Here is a 17,160-nt window from a genome sequence, read left to right on the forward strand (position 1 = left end):
GAAAGTCAATAAATTAATAAACCCTGAATTAAAGACACAAGAGTCCAAATAAAGACTATCAAGGGAGTGATACAATTGGGAATAAAGACTAGTCTGGATAATTTGACCAGAGGAAGGAAGCCTTGAATTTGGTATAATGGAAGTGATGAACACATGAATTGGTAGAGGAACAGGGTGATAACTCTATGGCCAGTCGAAGATAGAAAAGAAGGAGAAATATAAAGACAGGGTGATAAAAAACCAGTAAGTCAATTGCAGGGAATGGCAGGCAAATTGGCTTACCTCTGGAAAAGAGCAGGAGTTAGGGGGTGTAAGTGAGGTTCACACAGGCTGGCCAAGGGGATCGATTGTTACTATTCAAAGTCACTTTAAACTTTAAATAAATAATAATGCTTAAGCACATCTAAAACTGAAGGCCCCCCTAAAAGTGTGTGTTTTCCTAACCTTAACAAAAAGCAAAGAAAAATTATGCAATATGAGAATCTAAGCTGAGGAGATATGATCATTGGAAGTCAAATGATCAGACTGCCATGAAATAACAATCACTTGTGGTGTCATTTTTAAAACAAAACTCATAAAATTTGGTTGTCTAAGAGCCATGTACCCCCTTAACTCCTTGCTGATCTGGTCCCTAATTCACTTAGGATATTATTCTTCTAAAACACCCATTCTATTTCATATTAAATCCAGGAACAAATAAAAAGGCCTTGGGTGAATATTTCAGTGAGTCATAGATGGAGACAGGTAGAAAAAAAGAGAAGAGAGAATGTTTGTTTCAAAAAGTGAGTTAATGAGTGCTTAAAATGAGTACTTTATGAAGATAGCGCTAAACTTGGAAAAAGAGGGTGAAGTAATCCTGCTCCCAGGCCAAGAAAACTAAGGCAGAAGAAACGTATAAAGTGAAAGTCCATAGTGAGCAAAAAGTTTCTAAATTAACCTGTATCTCTGAATTGAACCTTCTTTTAAACTCAATTTGTTAGAGAAAAATGTCAAGGAAATGGGTCAGGGGAGAAAATGGCAGTGCAGGAACAAACCCTTCGTTTGGAATAAGGTGGAGGTCCTTCTCGTTGCGTCAGGACTGGCGAAGCCTCATTGACCTGTCTGACCTTGATACTCCGACAGGGGAACAGCAACTCCACAGTGCTGTTCTCTGGGCCTTCACGTAAGTCAGTGCTTTTAAACAGGAAGGCAAGGAGTACCTCTGGGCCCCCAACTTGTCTATGAAAGTTACTGGCCACCAGCAGCTGCAGCTGTTCAAAAATAAATAAATTAATTAGTAATAAGAGAGAGAAAAGGAGGAAGCAGATAAAAATTTTGCTTTCAATGTGCTTAATGGTTTTGAATGAAGTACTCTGAAATCCATATCTTCCAAATGTGCTGTGTTACTGATGTCGTGTTTTCCACCCCCCCCCCCCCCCCCCCCCGCTCCCTTGGTCCACCTGGTTCACCCCCTGCCCCAGGCATTCACCACCTTATTGTCTGTGTCCAGGGATAATGAATATTTGCATATAAGTTCTTTGGCTAATCTCTTTCCCCACCTGCCCCTTTCCCTCTGAGATTCATCAGTCTATTCCATGTTTCCATGCCTCTGGTTCTATTTTATTTATCAGTTGATTTTGTTGGTTAGATTCCACATATAAGTGAGATCATGTGATATTTCCTTCTCTGACTGGCTTATTTTATTCAGCAAATACTCTCCACGTTCATCCACGCTGTCTCAAAGGGTTAGAGATCCTTCTTTTTTACAGCTGCATAGTATTCCATTCTGTAAGTGTACCACTCATCTACTGATGGGCACTTGAGCTATTTCCAGATCTTAACTATTGTAAACAATGCTGCTACGAACATGGGGGTGCATATGGTCTTTCTGGTTGGGGTTTCAGGATTCTTAGGCTATATTTCTAGAAGTGGGGTCATGGGGTTAAATGGCAGTTCCATTTTTAATTTTTTGAGGAAACTCCAGACTGTTTTCCACAGTGCCTGCACTATGTTTCTCTCTTGCATCGATATTTCTCTCTCTCAATCCCTTCCTCTCTTTTAAAAAAATTAATAAAAAACATCCTCGAGTTTATATTCCTGAATTTTTCTTTGTCCCACTGCAAAAACAGCCAACCCCCCTGGCTATGATGCCTGAGAAAGGCTACACAGGTGGACAGTAGGAATGTGGAATGATTTGCTTAGTTAGGGTAATAATGCCACTCTGCTGCAAATGCCCCCGTTTAAAGAAAAAAAAGGATCATACTGTTTGTAGGAAAAAAGTTTGCAAACATAAACATATCTCCAACCTGCGCGTGCGGCTGCCATTTTCTTGTTTCTCAGTTTGTTCTCCAAAGCTTGCTATACGATGAAAAAAAGAGGGAAGAAAAACATGAGATTTCCTGGTGTTTTCCACTACTTGAATAAAGGCAATCATTCTGCGAACTACATTGTAACCTACCTGTTTCATCTTCTTTTGTAGATCCAGGTTTGCTGCCTTCTGGCCCTTTGCAGTAGCATTAAGGTAATAGATGGTCAAACTAAATTTAAAAAAATAATAAAATATATAGTATTTTTCAGTTCCTCAATATTCCTCTTAAGTTTACATTAAATCATAGACTGTTGGCACTGGAGTAGACGTTAAGGTATTTTCTACTCTAAACCTCTTATTTGGTGGATAAGAGACCAGGTGAGGTACAGAGAGGAAAGAAGCCACTCAGTTGCAGTGACTAGGGGTGGACCTGGCAAGTTGGACCTCAAGTCTTTTCCTCCACAGCCAGGGGCTCTGTTCACTGTGACTTATTGCCTAATTTTAGCCTCTTCTTGGAAATATGTTATCAGTTTAAATTATAATTGAAAGTAATATTTTAAATTGATGTTAATGGCCTCCAAGAGAATGGACTATTTACTGAAGCTTAGGAAATGTGTCGAATAAAAAGGAACTGACTTTCTGCATTAAATTCCTTCCTTCGGCTTTTACAACTAAAATATAATCCCTCCTAGTCATAGTTATTTAACATGACTGCTTTTTCCATAGGAAGTATTGTTTGTATTTCTCCCTCCTTCAAAAAAAAAAAAAAAAAGAATATTCTTGGCTTTTAAGTAATATTTACATTTCTAGAAAGAGTAAATTCCAGCCAAACATTGCTGCAAAAATCAGTATGCTCATCATTACTTAAAGCAACACAAATAAATAAAAAAAGAAAATATGCAGTAAAAAAAAAAAAAAAAAGGTAACTGGCATTGCTCTTCGTTGTAAATAACTGGATACTGAACACATTTTCTCTACTCACCAACATGCCAGATTATACCCTTTATGAGCCATCTGGTGCTGGCTACACAATTATCGATATGGTTTAGCTGGGTTTGTTTATCTCTTCAGTGAGTGGCAGGAGTTTGAATGAAATTACATACATGAAAGCATCTGGTACAATATCTGGCATGAAATCAGTGTTCAATAAATGTGTTTGTGTGTTATAGATTTTCTTAGAAAAGTGCCCAGAATTGGAGGGGAAACTCAGACCTCACAAGTCATTTGCAGCTCTGGAATTCTCTATTTTCCACTTTTTTTTTGTCTTGTGATGCATCTTAAATGTATATTCCTTATAAATCATTTTTTAGTCTCCAAAGGAATAAAACTGCCTGCAGAGAACTAACCTAAACTCTACTCAGTTACCAAAAACCACCTAAGCTGATTTAATATGACCCCTTGGGGAAATTCAAAATGCTTGTAACATGTAACATTCTCTAATTAAAGATAATAAAAAGCCAAGTTAATTGTTTGGGCCCCATAAAGTACAACATGAGACCTCAGGGTTTGAAAGATAAAATCAGCAATAAACTGAAATTTGGCTTTTAAATTAGAACTTCAGAACTAAAATGAACCTTGCAGCACCTCTATTTGGCCTCCTATCCTGCTTGCTTTCCTCTAGACCTGGTCACTATCTGGGGTGGGCAAATGATGGCGTCCAGGGAAAATTTGACTCCCAGCCTCTGTAGTAGGGCCCATGAGCTAAGAATGATTTTCACATTTTTTTAATGGTTATTTAAGAATTTGCATAATACCCTCAATTTTACCTCTTGGTCCACAAAGCCTAAAACACCTACTCTCTGGCCCTTTAAGAAAAGGTGTGCCCACCCAGGGTGTAGACCATCCCTGAGAAGTGGCTTCTAGCGCTTCTGAACATGCCCACTCCTCTGAAGCTCAGTGTTTGGTGCTGCAGATGAGTGAGGGGACTAAGACATGGGAAATAAGACATGGGTTTGAATTCATTTATTAGCCATTAAATTTGGGGGAAATCTTCAAGCACTATCAATAATATGATCAGTGAGGCCAACTTCTTCTTAAGGTTCTTGTGAAAATTAAATGAGTTAATATATGGAACAAAGGCAGCGTTGGTTCCTCTACCACATTCCCAAGACAGCTTATTAAATATTTAGTTAGTGATATCGGAACATTGTTGCTCCTTTGCTTAAAAATAAATCTGCCTCTCAACTAGTTAAGAATATAGTCATAAAATCTGACATTAAATTGTGTGTATGTGTTTTTTGAAACAAGATCTCATTTATACCGCTAACGGGCTTTGACTTTTGAAAGCCACAGGAAACTTAACCAGCTCTCAGAAGCCGCTATATCATAAAAATATGGAGAAGGAAAAGTTGCTCAAGGCCATCTGGTGAAACATGCCGCCTCTGGCTTGTCGTTTTCTAACACATCTGCACCAGAGATTCACTGTCAGATCCTAAACGCCACCCCATGATCGAGGTTCTAATATATAATAGTAATCCGTCTGATAAGAATTTAAAAAATTCCTAAGCTACAGTATCTTACTTTCTTAAACACTGGGATGGGATTTTGCAGAAAAATTTCAGTCATCAAATTGAAATGAAGCAAGTTGAGCCAAATTTCATCTAACTGAAAAGCAGTCTCTAAAAAAGAGGACAGGAATCTGTTTTACTGTTTAATTATCCGCACAGGCTATTAGCTCTCCCTCAAAGAAGGAGTCATAGTGTAAAGGGGCGGCTGTCGGATTTACTGTCGAAGTCCTACTGTTACTATTCTGCTATGGTCTCACCTGGGGAAAGTCACTTCACCCCTCTGGGTCAGCCTCTTAATTTATACAATTGAAGAATATATCACCTGCCTTCACTGATGTGGCTCATGACCGTGACCACCGCAAAGACGATGGTAACAACTTGGCCCAGACCAGCTCATTTACCTCGAACCACTGGGAATTCTCTCACTAAGATTTCCTCGTTTTCCTTTTATTCAAACAAATCCAACCCTTGTGTCAGCTTTGTTTCTAAAGTTTCCCTGAGGATGGTTCCACGCGTGCCGCCTGACTGAGAGCTGTGGCAGTTCCCGGCCTCCTATTTGGGCGGGTGCTGGGGAATGGAAGGGAGGCCTAGGGCACCGTCCCTAGCTCTTCCATAGCAAGCATGTATTTTTACTTAGAATGTAAGTTTATCTGTGGCGGCCAGGAGTCAGGAGCCAGTGAAAGGAATGTGGGAACAAAAGCCCCCTCCCAAGTTCACCTTTAAGCATCACCTCTGACTCTCGAAGGACAGGCTGGGTGACCCTTCCAAGACCCTTCTGGTCCTCTGATTCTGTTATTATGGACACAGTTACTGATGGCCTCCTAGGTACCAGGACAGGGTAATTTTTTAAGACCCCTTAGCCCTGATCCCTGAAATATATTCCCAAGGAGAACATTAACTTAGAGGTTCATCATTTCCGTGTGTTCACAGCCATCTGCTTTATGGAACAAGAGGTGGGGGCCAGGAGCTGGGGGGAAGCTCGATGTGCTGATTAGATCTAGCATTTAACATTTATGTTTCCCTTGCTTTAGCTGTTTACAGATAATTATTTTGGTTACTTGGGAACAAATCTTATAATCCTAGGCAGGCAAAGACAGATGCAGACTGCTGTGAAATATGTCCAAGAGGATCAGAATATGGCTCATAAATTTAAGCCTCTCACCACCATGTAAATCAGCACTGAATTTGGTTTGGTTGTAGCACAACCCTTGAAGAGAGTGAAGGAGCTGAGAAAGCTGAGACTGAAAAGGAGCCGGGAAGAGCATGACACAGGCTCTTTCTGTGAGGAGAGAAAGCACATACACCATAACCAAAACCACGGCAATGACCAGGCCGGGGTTAGAAAGCTGTCTCAAGATCTTCGCCATCCAGCTTGGGAAATCATGCTCCAGTGTTTCTCCAATGACTTCGAACATCCTATTTTTGCCACTGGGGGGTGGGAAAAAAGGAGAGATTTTATTTAAAGCATATGGAAACCATGGTTACAGTAAAACAACAACAGAAACTAGAAATCTTTCACAAACGCTGCCTAAATACTCTTTCAGGATAGGAATCTGATGTTTCACTGTAACTCCTGATACTCTGACCTTATATTGTCAATTTACGAATAAAATATGATAAATTTTATCCCAACATAAACACATAATTAAAGCATATAGGAAATTCACCACAGAATTGGGAGACACATTTTAAAAGCTGTATTTCTAAGATTTCGATTGAAATATGTTCTATAACTAGCTTATCAGCCTCCCCTCAGCCAGCTCTCCTTATAGAACATAAACAGTGCACTCAGTTTTTAAATTAGCCTTGGAAATGAGCATAAGGAATAGCTTAATGGAATCAAATCCACATATAATCCAATACATCTTTCCATGCAATAGCTTCTATCTCATTTTTCCACCCAACCCCTTTCATGAGAGCTATTAATAGGTAACCACACTGAATGAGGAGTCCTTTTTCTCTCAATATTTCTTCTGGACAGGTCTTAAAAAATACCAGCTCAGTTCCACTGCCAAACACATAAAATCAGAAGAGAAGGAAAAATAAGCTTAAAGGCAAAAGCCCTAAATGGGCAAAAGACCCAAACCCTATAAACTAAAATAATGAGAGCAGATGTCTGCCTTAACTTAGTATATAAAATTATAAAGTAATGTCCATCTTGCTAAGTGATTATTTTGGTTATGCATATTGATTTTACTATAGAAAGATGTAATTTTCAGAATAGAAACTAGGTATTTATCACCAAGTTTTATGTATCATCAGAATAAAGGTTGGGATAATACAGTATATAATATTTTGGTTTCATTTTATTTTATCTTTAAACATTCACAGGGTCTGGATCTGGATCATTTTATTTCTCCTGAACTAATAATATCTTTCAATAGACTGAGAATGACTCCAAGTATCTTCTCAGGCGTCCCTGGACTACTGAAGTACAATTTTTGCTACATGAGTTATAGATCTCCACACTAATGAGAAACACCTATGATACATAAAGGAGAATAGAGTTTATAGAAAATTTAAGGTTATATCAACTTATTCCACTAAAGTTCCTTCTTCATCATCCGTCTGTATCTGAGCCACATGGAATACAGCAAGGGTAAGGTAAGCAAGGAGGAGAGAAGACGAGACAGCCTACCCTCCCTTCTCCGGCCTGTCCAGCTGAGCTAATGAATGTGGTTAGAACGGGGAGACTGGAACTTGACAAAATAATCCCTAACTACAAAGGTCTGCTTTGCATCCTAGTGTGTCCCAAATGCAAAGTGATTGGCAGCTCTGGGGATTGTCAGATAACTTTCCTAGATCAGGTCTCTTACCAAGAATCGAGCTCTCTTCATTTTGCACAAACTATAAAAGCATCTATAAATCCTTGGCAATCCCTTTTTCTAACAGGTCAACATATGCCACTTCGCAGTATTCCCAGAAATCCTTTCCAGTCTGCTGTGGCCACAGTCAAGTGAAATGCTGCTACATTTACCCTATAGTTTTCCTATGGACATAGCTCCATCGGAATGTAATAGCAGTGTCACAATATAATATAAACCTAAACATATTGTAGGATCTCAATTATTTTTAAAAATCAGCATAAAAAAGAAAACCAGGATACAAAGTGCCAAAATGTTGATTGTTATTTCAGGACTTTGTGGGTTATGGGTAGTGCTTGTTTTCATGTGATGATGTTTCTACAGTTTCCAGGTTTTCTAGTACAAACACATATCACCATTGCAGTAAGATGAAAAATACATAAAAATATAATTACCGTAATGTTAGCAGAGAAGGGTATGAGAATCTAGAGAACTGGAAAATGTTCAGATTATTAGAGAGGAGGGTGGGAAAGAAGTGTCAGGAAATATGGTGGAGCAATTAGAAGAATCTTCTTCATCTGAATACCAAAGAAATAGTTTTTAAATTATTGAACTATTTAAGGTAAATCCATTTAATAGTCTATTGAAATAATTTTTCTGGGAAATTCACCCTCTCTAGCCAGGTCTTGTGAAACCAGAACAAGCTAAACTATCTCACCAAATTGCTTTGCAGAATGGATCTTCTTAGGTATTGTGGCCACTGTATCTGAAAACATACTTGCCTCTAGGAGCAACTGGCCATCACTGTGATGTCTCCATTGACTTACTTCAAATGCATGTCTGCCAGCTGGCTGCCCACCCAGGTATTAAGAAGGGTCAGACACTCTTTGCTTGGCAGACTGGGGAAACCTACTCCAACTCAGGGTCCCCCGGATGACAAGTCATGAGGCTCCTTCATTTTCACCTAATTTCTAGGGATGAACAACTCTTTTAAATTTTTAAATCCCCACAAATAAAAATGTATACATTCTTTTGCCCCCAAATGAGAAAACTGACAGGAAAAATAGACTATCTAAATAGGATAGAGACAACCCTTTCCCCAATGCTTCATTGAAAATATTTAAATTTTCTTGATCTCAAAATAGTGATATATATTTAGTAATTTTGCCTAAGTTTGCCAATTAGAAAATACTTGGTAAAAATCATATATTATCCCTTAGACACAGACAATTTTTTTTCATTACAATCATCATAACTTGTGATATAGAGGCAAAGAAGCCAGAGCTCAAAAATCTGAAATTGTGCAGTCACTGTACGTGTCCAGCTCAATATCTTTAATGTGAATGCACCTCTAAATCACCACCCAGCTAGGTGTTGACATTGTGGAGTTTTCCTTGTAGACAGCTAAGTTCCTTTGATATATTTTTCTGAGAAAGATCAATTTCCAATTAAAAAGTTAAAAGCACACCTAAAATTTATCCTGGATATTTAGTTGTGTGGGTAATCTGCGGTTAACTGAAGTCTTTGCATGGCTTATCTCTTGAACTTTGTGCTCTGAAATTCATCCAGGATTTATCAAGACCAATCTCTCCTTTAAGACTGCAATTTCATATTTAGTCTCCAGATGTCACTCTCTGCATTATTTATTTCAGCCCACTGGGGGGGGGGGGGAGGCGGGGAATGAACAGGACTTGTCAACATCGGCTTCCTGAATTGACAGAACTCCAGCTATTTTTGCTCTATCCGATGACTTAACATTTTCTTTCTGTCTTTCCCAGTAAAGCAATAGTAACTCAGACTATTATTAGAGTGAAACGCCTCTTTTACACTTAAGTCAATGGGCAACAAACCTTTTGACTTAATTTTAGTAACTTGGGTCTGACAGCATAACAGGGAAATTATGTGAGGCCACTGTGACATCGTGGTTGTCGTTTACATGGCTTTTCACATTTATATTTTCTTCACTGAAAAGGAGAAAAAACTCCAGTGTATGCTGCCCAGTGACTCAACATGCAGAGCTTTGCGGGGAGACTTGTGGTGGAGTCATCCCCTGATGGAATGAAATCTCAGTCTTCCAGATCGTGGGGACTTTGCTGTCTTGATAAGTGTCAGAGAGAGAACTATGTCACAGAGAACTGTAGAAGGTACACTTCCAATTTGGATCAAAGAGCCATCTTGACTCTTTATTACTGCTTAAGCGATTTATCCCTGTTACCTAGGGAGAATATATGTGAGAAACAACGTTTACATTTTACTGGCATGTAGCATTTGGATTATAAATTGTGAGACCCTCTTTATATTATTATCTAATAAGGATCCCATGTCCAAGGTGGCATGTGGGGTAGTCTACTATATTTATTTACTCTATATTTTATTTTTTCAACTTGATGGTCCACATGAGACATAGCAATAGCTTCAAATGTCTGGAAGTGAAGGCCCAGCATCAGGAAAACATTCCCATCCAGACCAGCTCTTGGCTATCTCCTTATATGGAAATCACTCGGATTAACTGTCCATATTTTACCCAGGCAGAGCCTGGAGCAGTTAAATTATTTTCCCTTTTATGATTCTCAAATGAGAAAATAGATGGAACTTGCTTAAAAAAATCTCCATGACACAGAATGAGCCTGAATACCCAAAAGATCTCATTCCTCCATACCAAAATGCCATTATGTGCAAAAAAAAAGAAATAACTCATACAACGATTGACCATTCCTATGTCCAAGCCCGAAAGAAAACTACGCCCCAGTGGAATTTCAAAGGCAAGAACCTGAAGGGGCCACAGTCGAAGGAGGGCGGCAGGGAGACGATCATGTAGAGGACGGGCATGGTGGACAGGAAGAGAATTAGCAGCAGCATGCCCAGGTAGAAGTTGTTCGATCTGGAAGCCTTGAAGACTCTGGCCTCGGGGACGTTGCAGCACATCACAGCCCAGCACTGGAAGTACATGGAGGTGTGGAGCCGGAGGATGTTGATGCCTGGGAGGCTGGGAGCGAAGAAGGAGCCCATCCTGGAAAGGAAAACAGGGCTCCGCTCAATTCAGGTCTTGGCTCCAGGACACGTTTGTTTCCCATCGCGCCTGTTTGCCAAAGGCGGGAAACGTATTGCGATTCTCAAACACGCAAGCCCTTTTTATAAATAAACTGGGCTCCTCTGTTTCCATCTTCTATCCACATTTTACCACCTCCCCCATTATTACAGGTATTGTATATATAATCCCTTCGTAGAAATTATCTAGATCCTTAATTATATCTGCTATCATTAGTAACTTTAAATTGGAGCACAGTAAACTATCTATGTATTACATTTATTTTCCTTCTGTCTTCTACTTCTAAATTAAACTTAATTTCCCTTAATACTCATATCGCTGATTAATATAACCTCCAAAAAATAACTTTAATAACTGACTCTTAAAACCACTCATTTTATTCACATAAACTGCACATTTGGATTAATTACTTTTGCCATGGCTAATAAATTTTTGTTTAATGAAAGAGAATTAAATATTTCATTTTCTGATACTATTTTCTATTTGTTTTAGAGCTGATGGGAAGGATATATTTATTTGTGTATAATATGCTGTGTTTTGTTGATACTTCATAGTAAGCTTTATGTATTTTAGGGATGAAAACTTAACACATAGTTTATCACTTACATGTTTACTTTATCTTGCCCTGGAAACCCACTGTACATCAGATTTTTAAAGAGTATGTTTAAATGCCGTTTTTAAACAAGAATCACTTTGGTGAGGTCATTCTTATTTGATAGCTTCATTGGTTATTGCAACAAAATAAATTTTATTTTCTTTGATTCGAAAATCCATTAACATCATAAAACCAAAAAAAGTTTTTAGAACTTATTATTTTAGAAATTTAAGCAAAATCCTATTTTTAAAGCTGTCCCAACTATAATAAAGACCTCACTCAACATTTCTAGTTAGGATTAGCATTTTAATCAATCCAATGTAAATTTGGTATATTATTTGAGGGAGGGGAGTTGAGTTAGATGCATGCATCATTTGTCTGTATGCATATATATGTACACACTTATTATATGTACATGCATCTTTAGATAATTAAATTTTAATTTTTCCAAATGAGTATCACATAGGCATTTTGAACAAATGAAACAAGAGCCATAACCTAGAAAAACTGGTCCTGGCACAGCGATATCTGAACCTTAATGCTCATCTTATCTTTGTTCAGGACTCCGTAATCAGCTTGGCTCACTAAGTGCCTTACCCAGACGTGATCCCATCATCTGTCAGGCAAAGATCACTGTAATACCTTAGCCCGATAAAATGCTTTTCTTTCAAGAAGATCAAAGCAAGTAAGAGCTTCTTTTATTTAGCTCTTCTTATTACTCCAGTGACATGGTACATGTCAAGCAAATTATTCACGTGTGATCAACTGAGAAAATGAGGTAGCAAAAGGTGACAAGCCTGGGGGGGATGGTGTACAATGAGACAGTGATGCAGCAATGTCTAAACTCCTCTTCTCTCTCCATTGACTCTACATCCTGCTGTGATAGAGATAATTTGTGCTTTCGTCACTTAAAAGCATGATTACAAAAGCCTCTGCTGCCTATTTCAAAAGTAAGTGTGTAATATAAAGATTTACTGATCATTTCAGCCAATTCATAACAAAACAGATTTTAACCTATAAATGTTTGACTTTAATAACATCAGTGGAAGCTACCTCTACTATTTAGAAGCACCTAAAGCAGTCATCGAATGTCTCCAGTCACAGACTGATGGAACTGGATACAAAATCCCCATATTCTTTTAATTGTTTCTGTAGCAAATGGTCAAACTCAGTCATCAGATCCTCATACATCATGAAATAGATGACCATGTGTGAGAGCCCTTGTGCAGGAGAGCCTGCTGAAGTCAGATTACACAGCCCACACACCTCCCTCACCAACTTCCTGGGAGTTAGGAAAAGAGAGTTTGTGCCAAGGGTTGACCTAAAGGTGAATAATAGTTCTTTTGCTCTGGAACTCTGGTATGTGCTCACTGTTGTCCACTCAGAAAGCACAGTCACTTTCTAGAGTCCTGTACAGACTCATCAGAAGCGAGACTTGATCCACAGCTGAAGGATGAATACATAGAAAGTAATAGTGCCGTGATACTGAGGGATTTAGATGATGCATCTGCCCATGAGAGAACTGGAGATTTTTAGATATTAAAGAATGTAAATATGAACAATAGTGATATAGAGAAACAGCTGTAAAATTGCAAGTGAAACCAATCAGGATATCATTGCAACAGCTTTTCTGATAATGAAAGGGAATTTCTAGGCAAGTCTGTTGTCTAAATTCTTTAAGAACAAGAAAGAGACATACAGCCTATGTCTGCACAAATGATGCCCTTCAGGCCCGAGGGGTTGACGGCACTCTACAAGAGCCAGGGAGTTTTAAAACTAACATAGTACAGTGATTTCTCATTCCTCCAGTAGCAATGTTCTCCATTTTTCTGCCATGACGGGGGAATCCTCTCCAGGGAATGAAGTATCCGGGACCCACAGAAGCAGCTCCCTTGGCTCTGTTAGTAGCTGTATGTTGGGCCACCTTGACTTTCCTTCCTGCTTGGAGAATCAAGGATGCATTTCACCCCTTCATGACTCTCTGGACACATGACCCATAACTTGCAAATTTAGCCAAGAAGTACATTTTAAAATACACCCAACAATGGAGAGCATAATCTGTTCTTCGAAGTGATTGATCTAATGAGGCCCAAGAATTTGACAGGCCACATGGCAGCAAGACGGGGTCCTTGACTATGGTCTTTAAAGCACTAAAGCAAAATAATTTTAACATTTGCAGACAGGTCCAGTCTCACAAAGGTTTAATAATTCAGGCCAGCAATGGTTGAAAGATTTGAATGACATATGATACTTGTGCAGAAACTGAGACTAGTCACTAGTACTTGTACATAAAAATGGTGTGGTCAGTGGCACAATATTATACTAGGCATGTATCAGCAGAGTAAAGAAGCTCAATTGTAACTGCTTGTGGGTTGGCGTGCTCTTAGTTAAGAGTGACAGATTTCCAAGACACATGGTCCCCAGATGAATTGCATGCTGTGATTCAATTTTCAAACTCAAAAACGGTTTCGACTGTATCAATTCATCTTAACCTGTCAAGGATTACAGGGAGAAAGCTTTCACTTAATAAAAGATATGACAGTCCTTTGTACATCAAAAGGAATAATTCTGATGTGCAAATGGCCCTGTGAAACAAGTTCCAAAGTAACGATCATATTTTTAACTTGACCTTCCTGAAACAGGTGTTTCATCTCTATAAACTATTGGATTTGGTAAGAAACTATTTTTAACAGTAGCTATAAGTTGTGTTTTAAATATATTCAATAGTGATGACAAGATAAAATCAGTTTCTCAGAAAGAACTTACATTAATTTATTTCATACTCAACATGTAGTAATGTGATCATTAATGTTTCACTGTTAGATCCTAGATAGATAATATAAAACACCTTCCAATAATCTACCAACCAGAACATAGATGTGCATCATTTGATGGAGTGCTCTGCCAAAGAGGCAGATGCCTTTGAAGACCAAGACTGAAGATTTGAAAAAGAAAAAAGTAAACTGTTCATAGCCATCCATTCTGCAAAGGCAGATGTTGACTTAGACATAGGTTGTGGTCTCCCATGACACCAGGCTACAGTGCTTTATGCGGTAATGATCTTGAAGGCTTTTCAAAAAGTGGTAGACTATTCAACAGCTGGCCTACCAGATCATGCCTTGGTTGAAGATCAGGGCGAGGACGTTGCCACTGATGTCAAATTCGGTGTAGGAAGGCTAGAAGAGACACAGACGTTCATTGGATTAGTATCTCAAGGGGTGAATACTGAAAGGCATGTGTTCTCTGTTTCTGTATAGGGTGGCTAAGCTCTCAATTACGTTCTTGCAGCAGCAACGGTGTAACAACCAATATAACAAATAATTAGCAATAAATAAAATAATAAAGCACCCTTTTTAACATTGTAAGACTAATTTTAAAGTGCTGTCATTCAATGCTGTGAAAGTGTCGTGAGACAGGCTCCCCTACACTGCTGGTGAAAGTAAATATCGGAGTAGTCTTTTAGAAAAACAATTTGGTGATACATAATAAAAGCTTTAAAAACCTCATTCTCATTGATTCTGTTAAGTCTATTTCTTGGAATGTTTTTTAACAAAGTAATTTTAAATGTTGAAAAATATAAACAAGCAGAGGTGAAGCCATCTAAATGTCTAATATTGGTTAAATTAATATGGTACATTTATACTATGACACATATTGCAGCTAATTACATCACTGTTGGAAGAGTATTGACATACACAAGAGCAAAAAAAAAAAAAAATATATATATATATATATTTCCATTGCTTTTCAGAGAGTGTGAAAGAGAGAGAGAGATAGAAACATTGAAATGAGAGACGCACTGACTGGTTGCCTCCCACATGCGCCCTGACCGGGGCTGGGGATCAAGCTTGTAACCGAGGTACATGCCCAGACCAGAATTAAACCAGAGACCCTTAAGTCTGCAGGCGAATGCTCTAACCTCTAAGCCAAACCAACTAAGGAGAGAAAACTATATTTTAATGTTAAACAAAAAATATACAAAATTAAACATTCATTATCTTTGTCAACTCATTATGAAAGTATGCATAAAGAAAAGACTTGAAAGTACTCACCAAAATTAATAGTTATTTCATGTCGGTGATGGGTTATGGCCTTTAATTTCTTCAAGTTTTGTATATTGTAAAACATTTTTCAACACAAATATGTGAATTTCTTTTACAATAAAATAAATATAGAGAAATATAGCAAAAGGTAAAGAAGTTATTTAACTCAGTGTCCAGTGCTTGTCTCCTAGATAAATACTGCTTAGGGCAGCAGGACCAAGCGGTTCTTTGCGTGGAGGAGCCACTGATAAGAACTGAGGTAGGTATCTGTCCTAGGGTGGCCCATCCAAAGGCTTCTTGGTGACATAATAGGCATTCTAGAAAAAAAGCTCCCATCAATGGGGTTAATGCTCATTAGCAGAGGAAATAAAGTTTGCTTCTATTTAATTTAAAATAGAAAATAGTCAGGCAGGAGACTGAGTAATTGGTAACAAGAGAAAAAGAGACCAGGAAAAAGATAGGAAGTAAAAGGACCAAGAGACCAGGAAAGAGAGACCAAGAGACTGGAAGGTCCCTATCACTCACTGCCCCAGATCCTGACATCTGCCGGTGTGACTTCAGACCTTATGTATCCTCATAATAACTCCCTCCCCAACACACACACACACACACACACACACACACACACACACACACACACACACAAAACCTGAAAGGGTCTCTGTTCTGCCCAGACCCAAGAACCCAGACATATATTTGTAAGACGGTAGGACAAGTCTTTGATTTGGAGCTCCAACAAAATTATCACAAAATTCAAATGCTTTGTTCAAGAATTCTTGAATCCAGGTCAACTTCATCGCTTTCCCAAAAGGCAGTGGTACTCTCCTAGTCAACTGAAAGACACGGGCAATGTGCCTCATTAACAGGTTCCAGGAATATACAGCAAGACTAGTACAACAAAGTAGTTAAATAACAAAATAAAATGATACAGAATGAATGAATATGTAGCCCTACTGTATTAAGCAGGACAAAGGTGACCTGGATGATTTCAAAGTAAATTCACTCAAGATACTGCTAAAATATATAAAAAGTGTTTCACTCGTTTGTCAATGTGCAAAAAAAAAAACCGAAAAAAACAGGATTTTGTTGACAGTTTTTGTCTTAAAATCAACAATGGAAAAAAATATGGCCTTCATGGAGAAAAATAAATTGCTTCTAATCACAAAAAACATTAATTCTGAGTCTCTTTCCCTGGGAGCACTTTGCTCTGGATCATATATTCTCCTTGCCTGGAGCCCTGTTAGATCACAGAACACATTTGACAAATGCTCAGCCGGGTGTCAGGCAACATCTGTGGCCTTAGAGCAGCTCTGCTCTGTGTCAGTTCCAAATTCAAACCTTCACTCTTGAATGCTCTAGAATAGTGTCATGATTTAGCCTATTGAACTACAGACGATGAAAAATCCAACCTTTTAGAACTGCATGCCCTTATTCTCATGAGCACACAAACCTCTTAAAGGTCATTTGAGATGAGATCTTTTTGTTACCAGGTGACTAGAAAAGCTCAAAGGACACACAGAGAACCCCTGCCCCTGTCTGCAGCAGGGCAGCTGGAGGAATAAAAGCTTTGATGCATAAACTGACCCGATGCAGACAAAGGGTACAGGGCAGCCTTGCCGTGCCAAGCGTTCTGTGACACTGATACTTTACAGAGAGGCAGACCTGAGTGTAAGACGCTGCCCTACCTTTTCCTAGCTGGGTGGCCAGTCACTAATCTCTTCAGGCCTCTGTTTCCTCATAGATAAATTTATGAAACAAATTAGATTAGGGGTTGGCACACTATGGTCCATGAGCCATATCTGGAGGATGGGGGAAGAGGCTGAAAGTTTTAAGCTTCTAATCATGGCTTGGACTTTCTGGTGACCAGCCTCCATC

General features: G+C 38.7%; 1 protein-coding gene across 1 annotated transcript in view; it reads right to left on the minus strand.

Moving 5' to 3' along the window:
* Positions 1-1,227: 1,227 nt before the first annotated feature.
* Positions 1,228-17,160, minus strand: part of TMC1 (transmembrane channel like 1) — a gene marked incomplete at both ends in the record, with an annotated part of 151,791 nt that continues 135,858 nt past the window's right edge. The window contains 6 exons of the mRNA XM_081150770.1: positions 1,228-1,250; positions 2,286-2,337; positions 2,438-2,516; positions 6,097-6,222; positions 10,369-10,608; positions 14,351-14,418. Of these exons, the coding sequence (XP_081006896.1) occupies positions 1,228-1,250; positions 2,286-2,337; positions 2,438-2,516; positions 6,097-6,222; positions 10,369-10,608; positions 14,351-14,418 (588 nt within the window). The remainder of the gene's footprint in view (positions 1,251-2,285; positions 2,338-2,437; positions 2,517-6,096; positions 6,223-10,368; positions 10,609-14,350; positions 14,419-17,160) is intronic.

Source organism: Miniopterus schreibersii (assembly GCF_964146895.1).
Source record: "Miniopterus schreibersii genome assembly, chromosome: 11".
In the NCBI taxonomy this organism is placed as follows: Eukaryota; Metazoa; Chordata; class Mammalia; order Chiroptera; family Miniopteridae; genus Miniopterus; species Miniopterus schreibersii.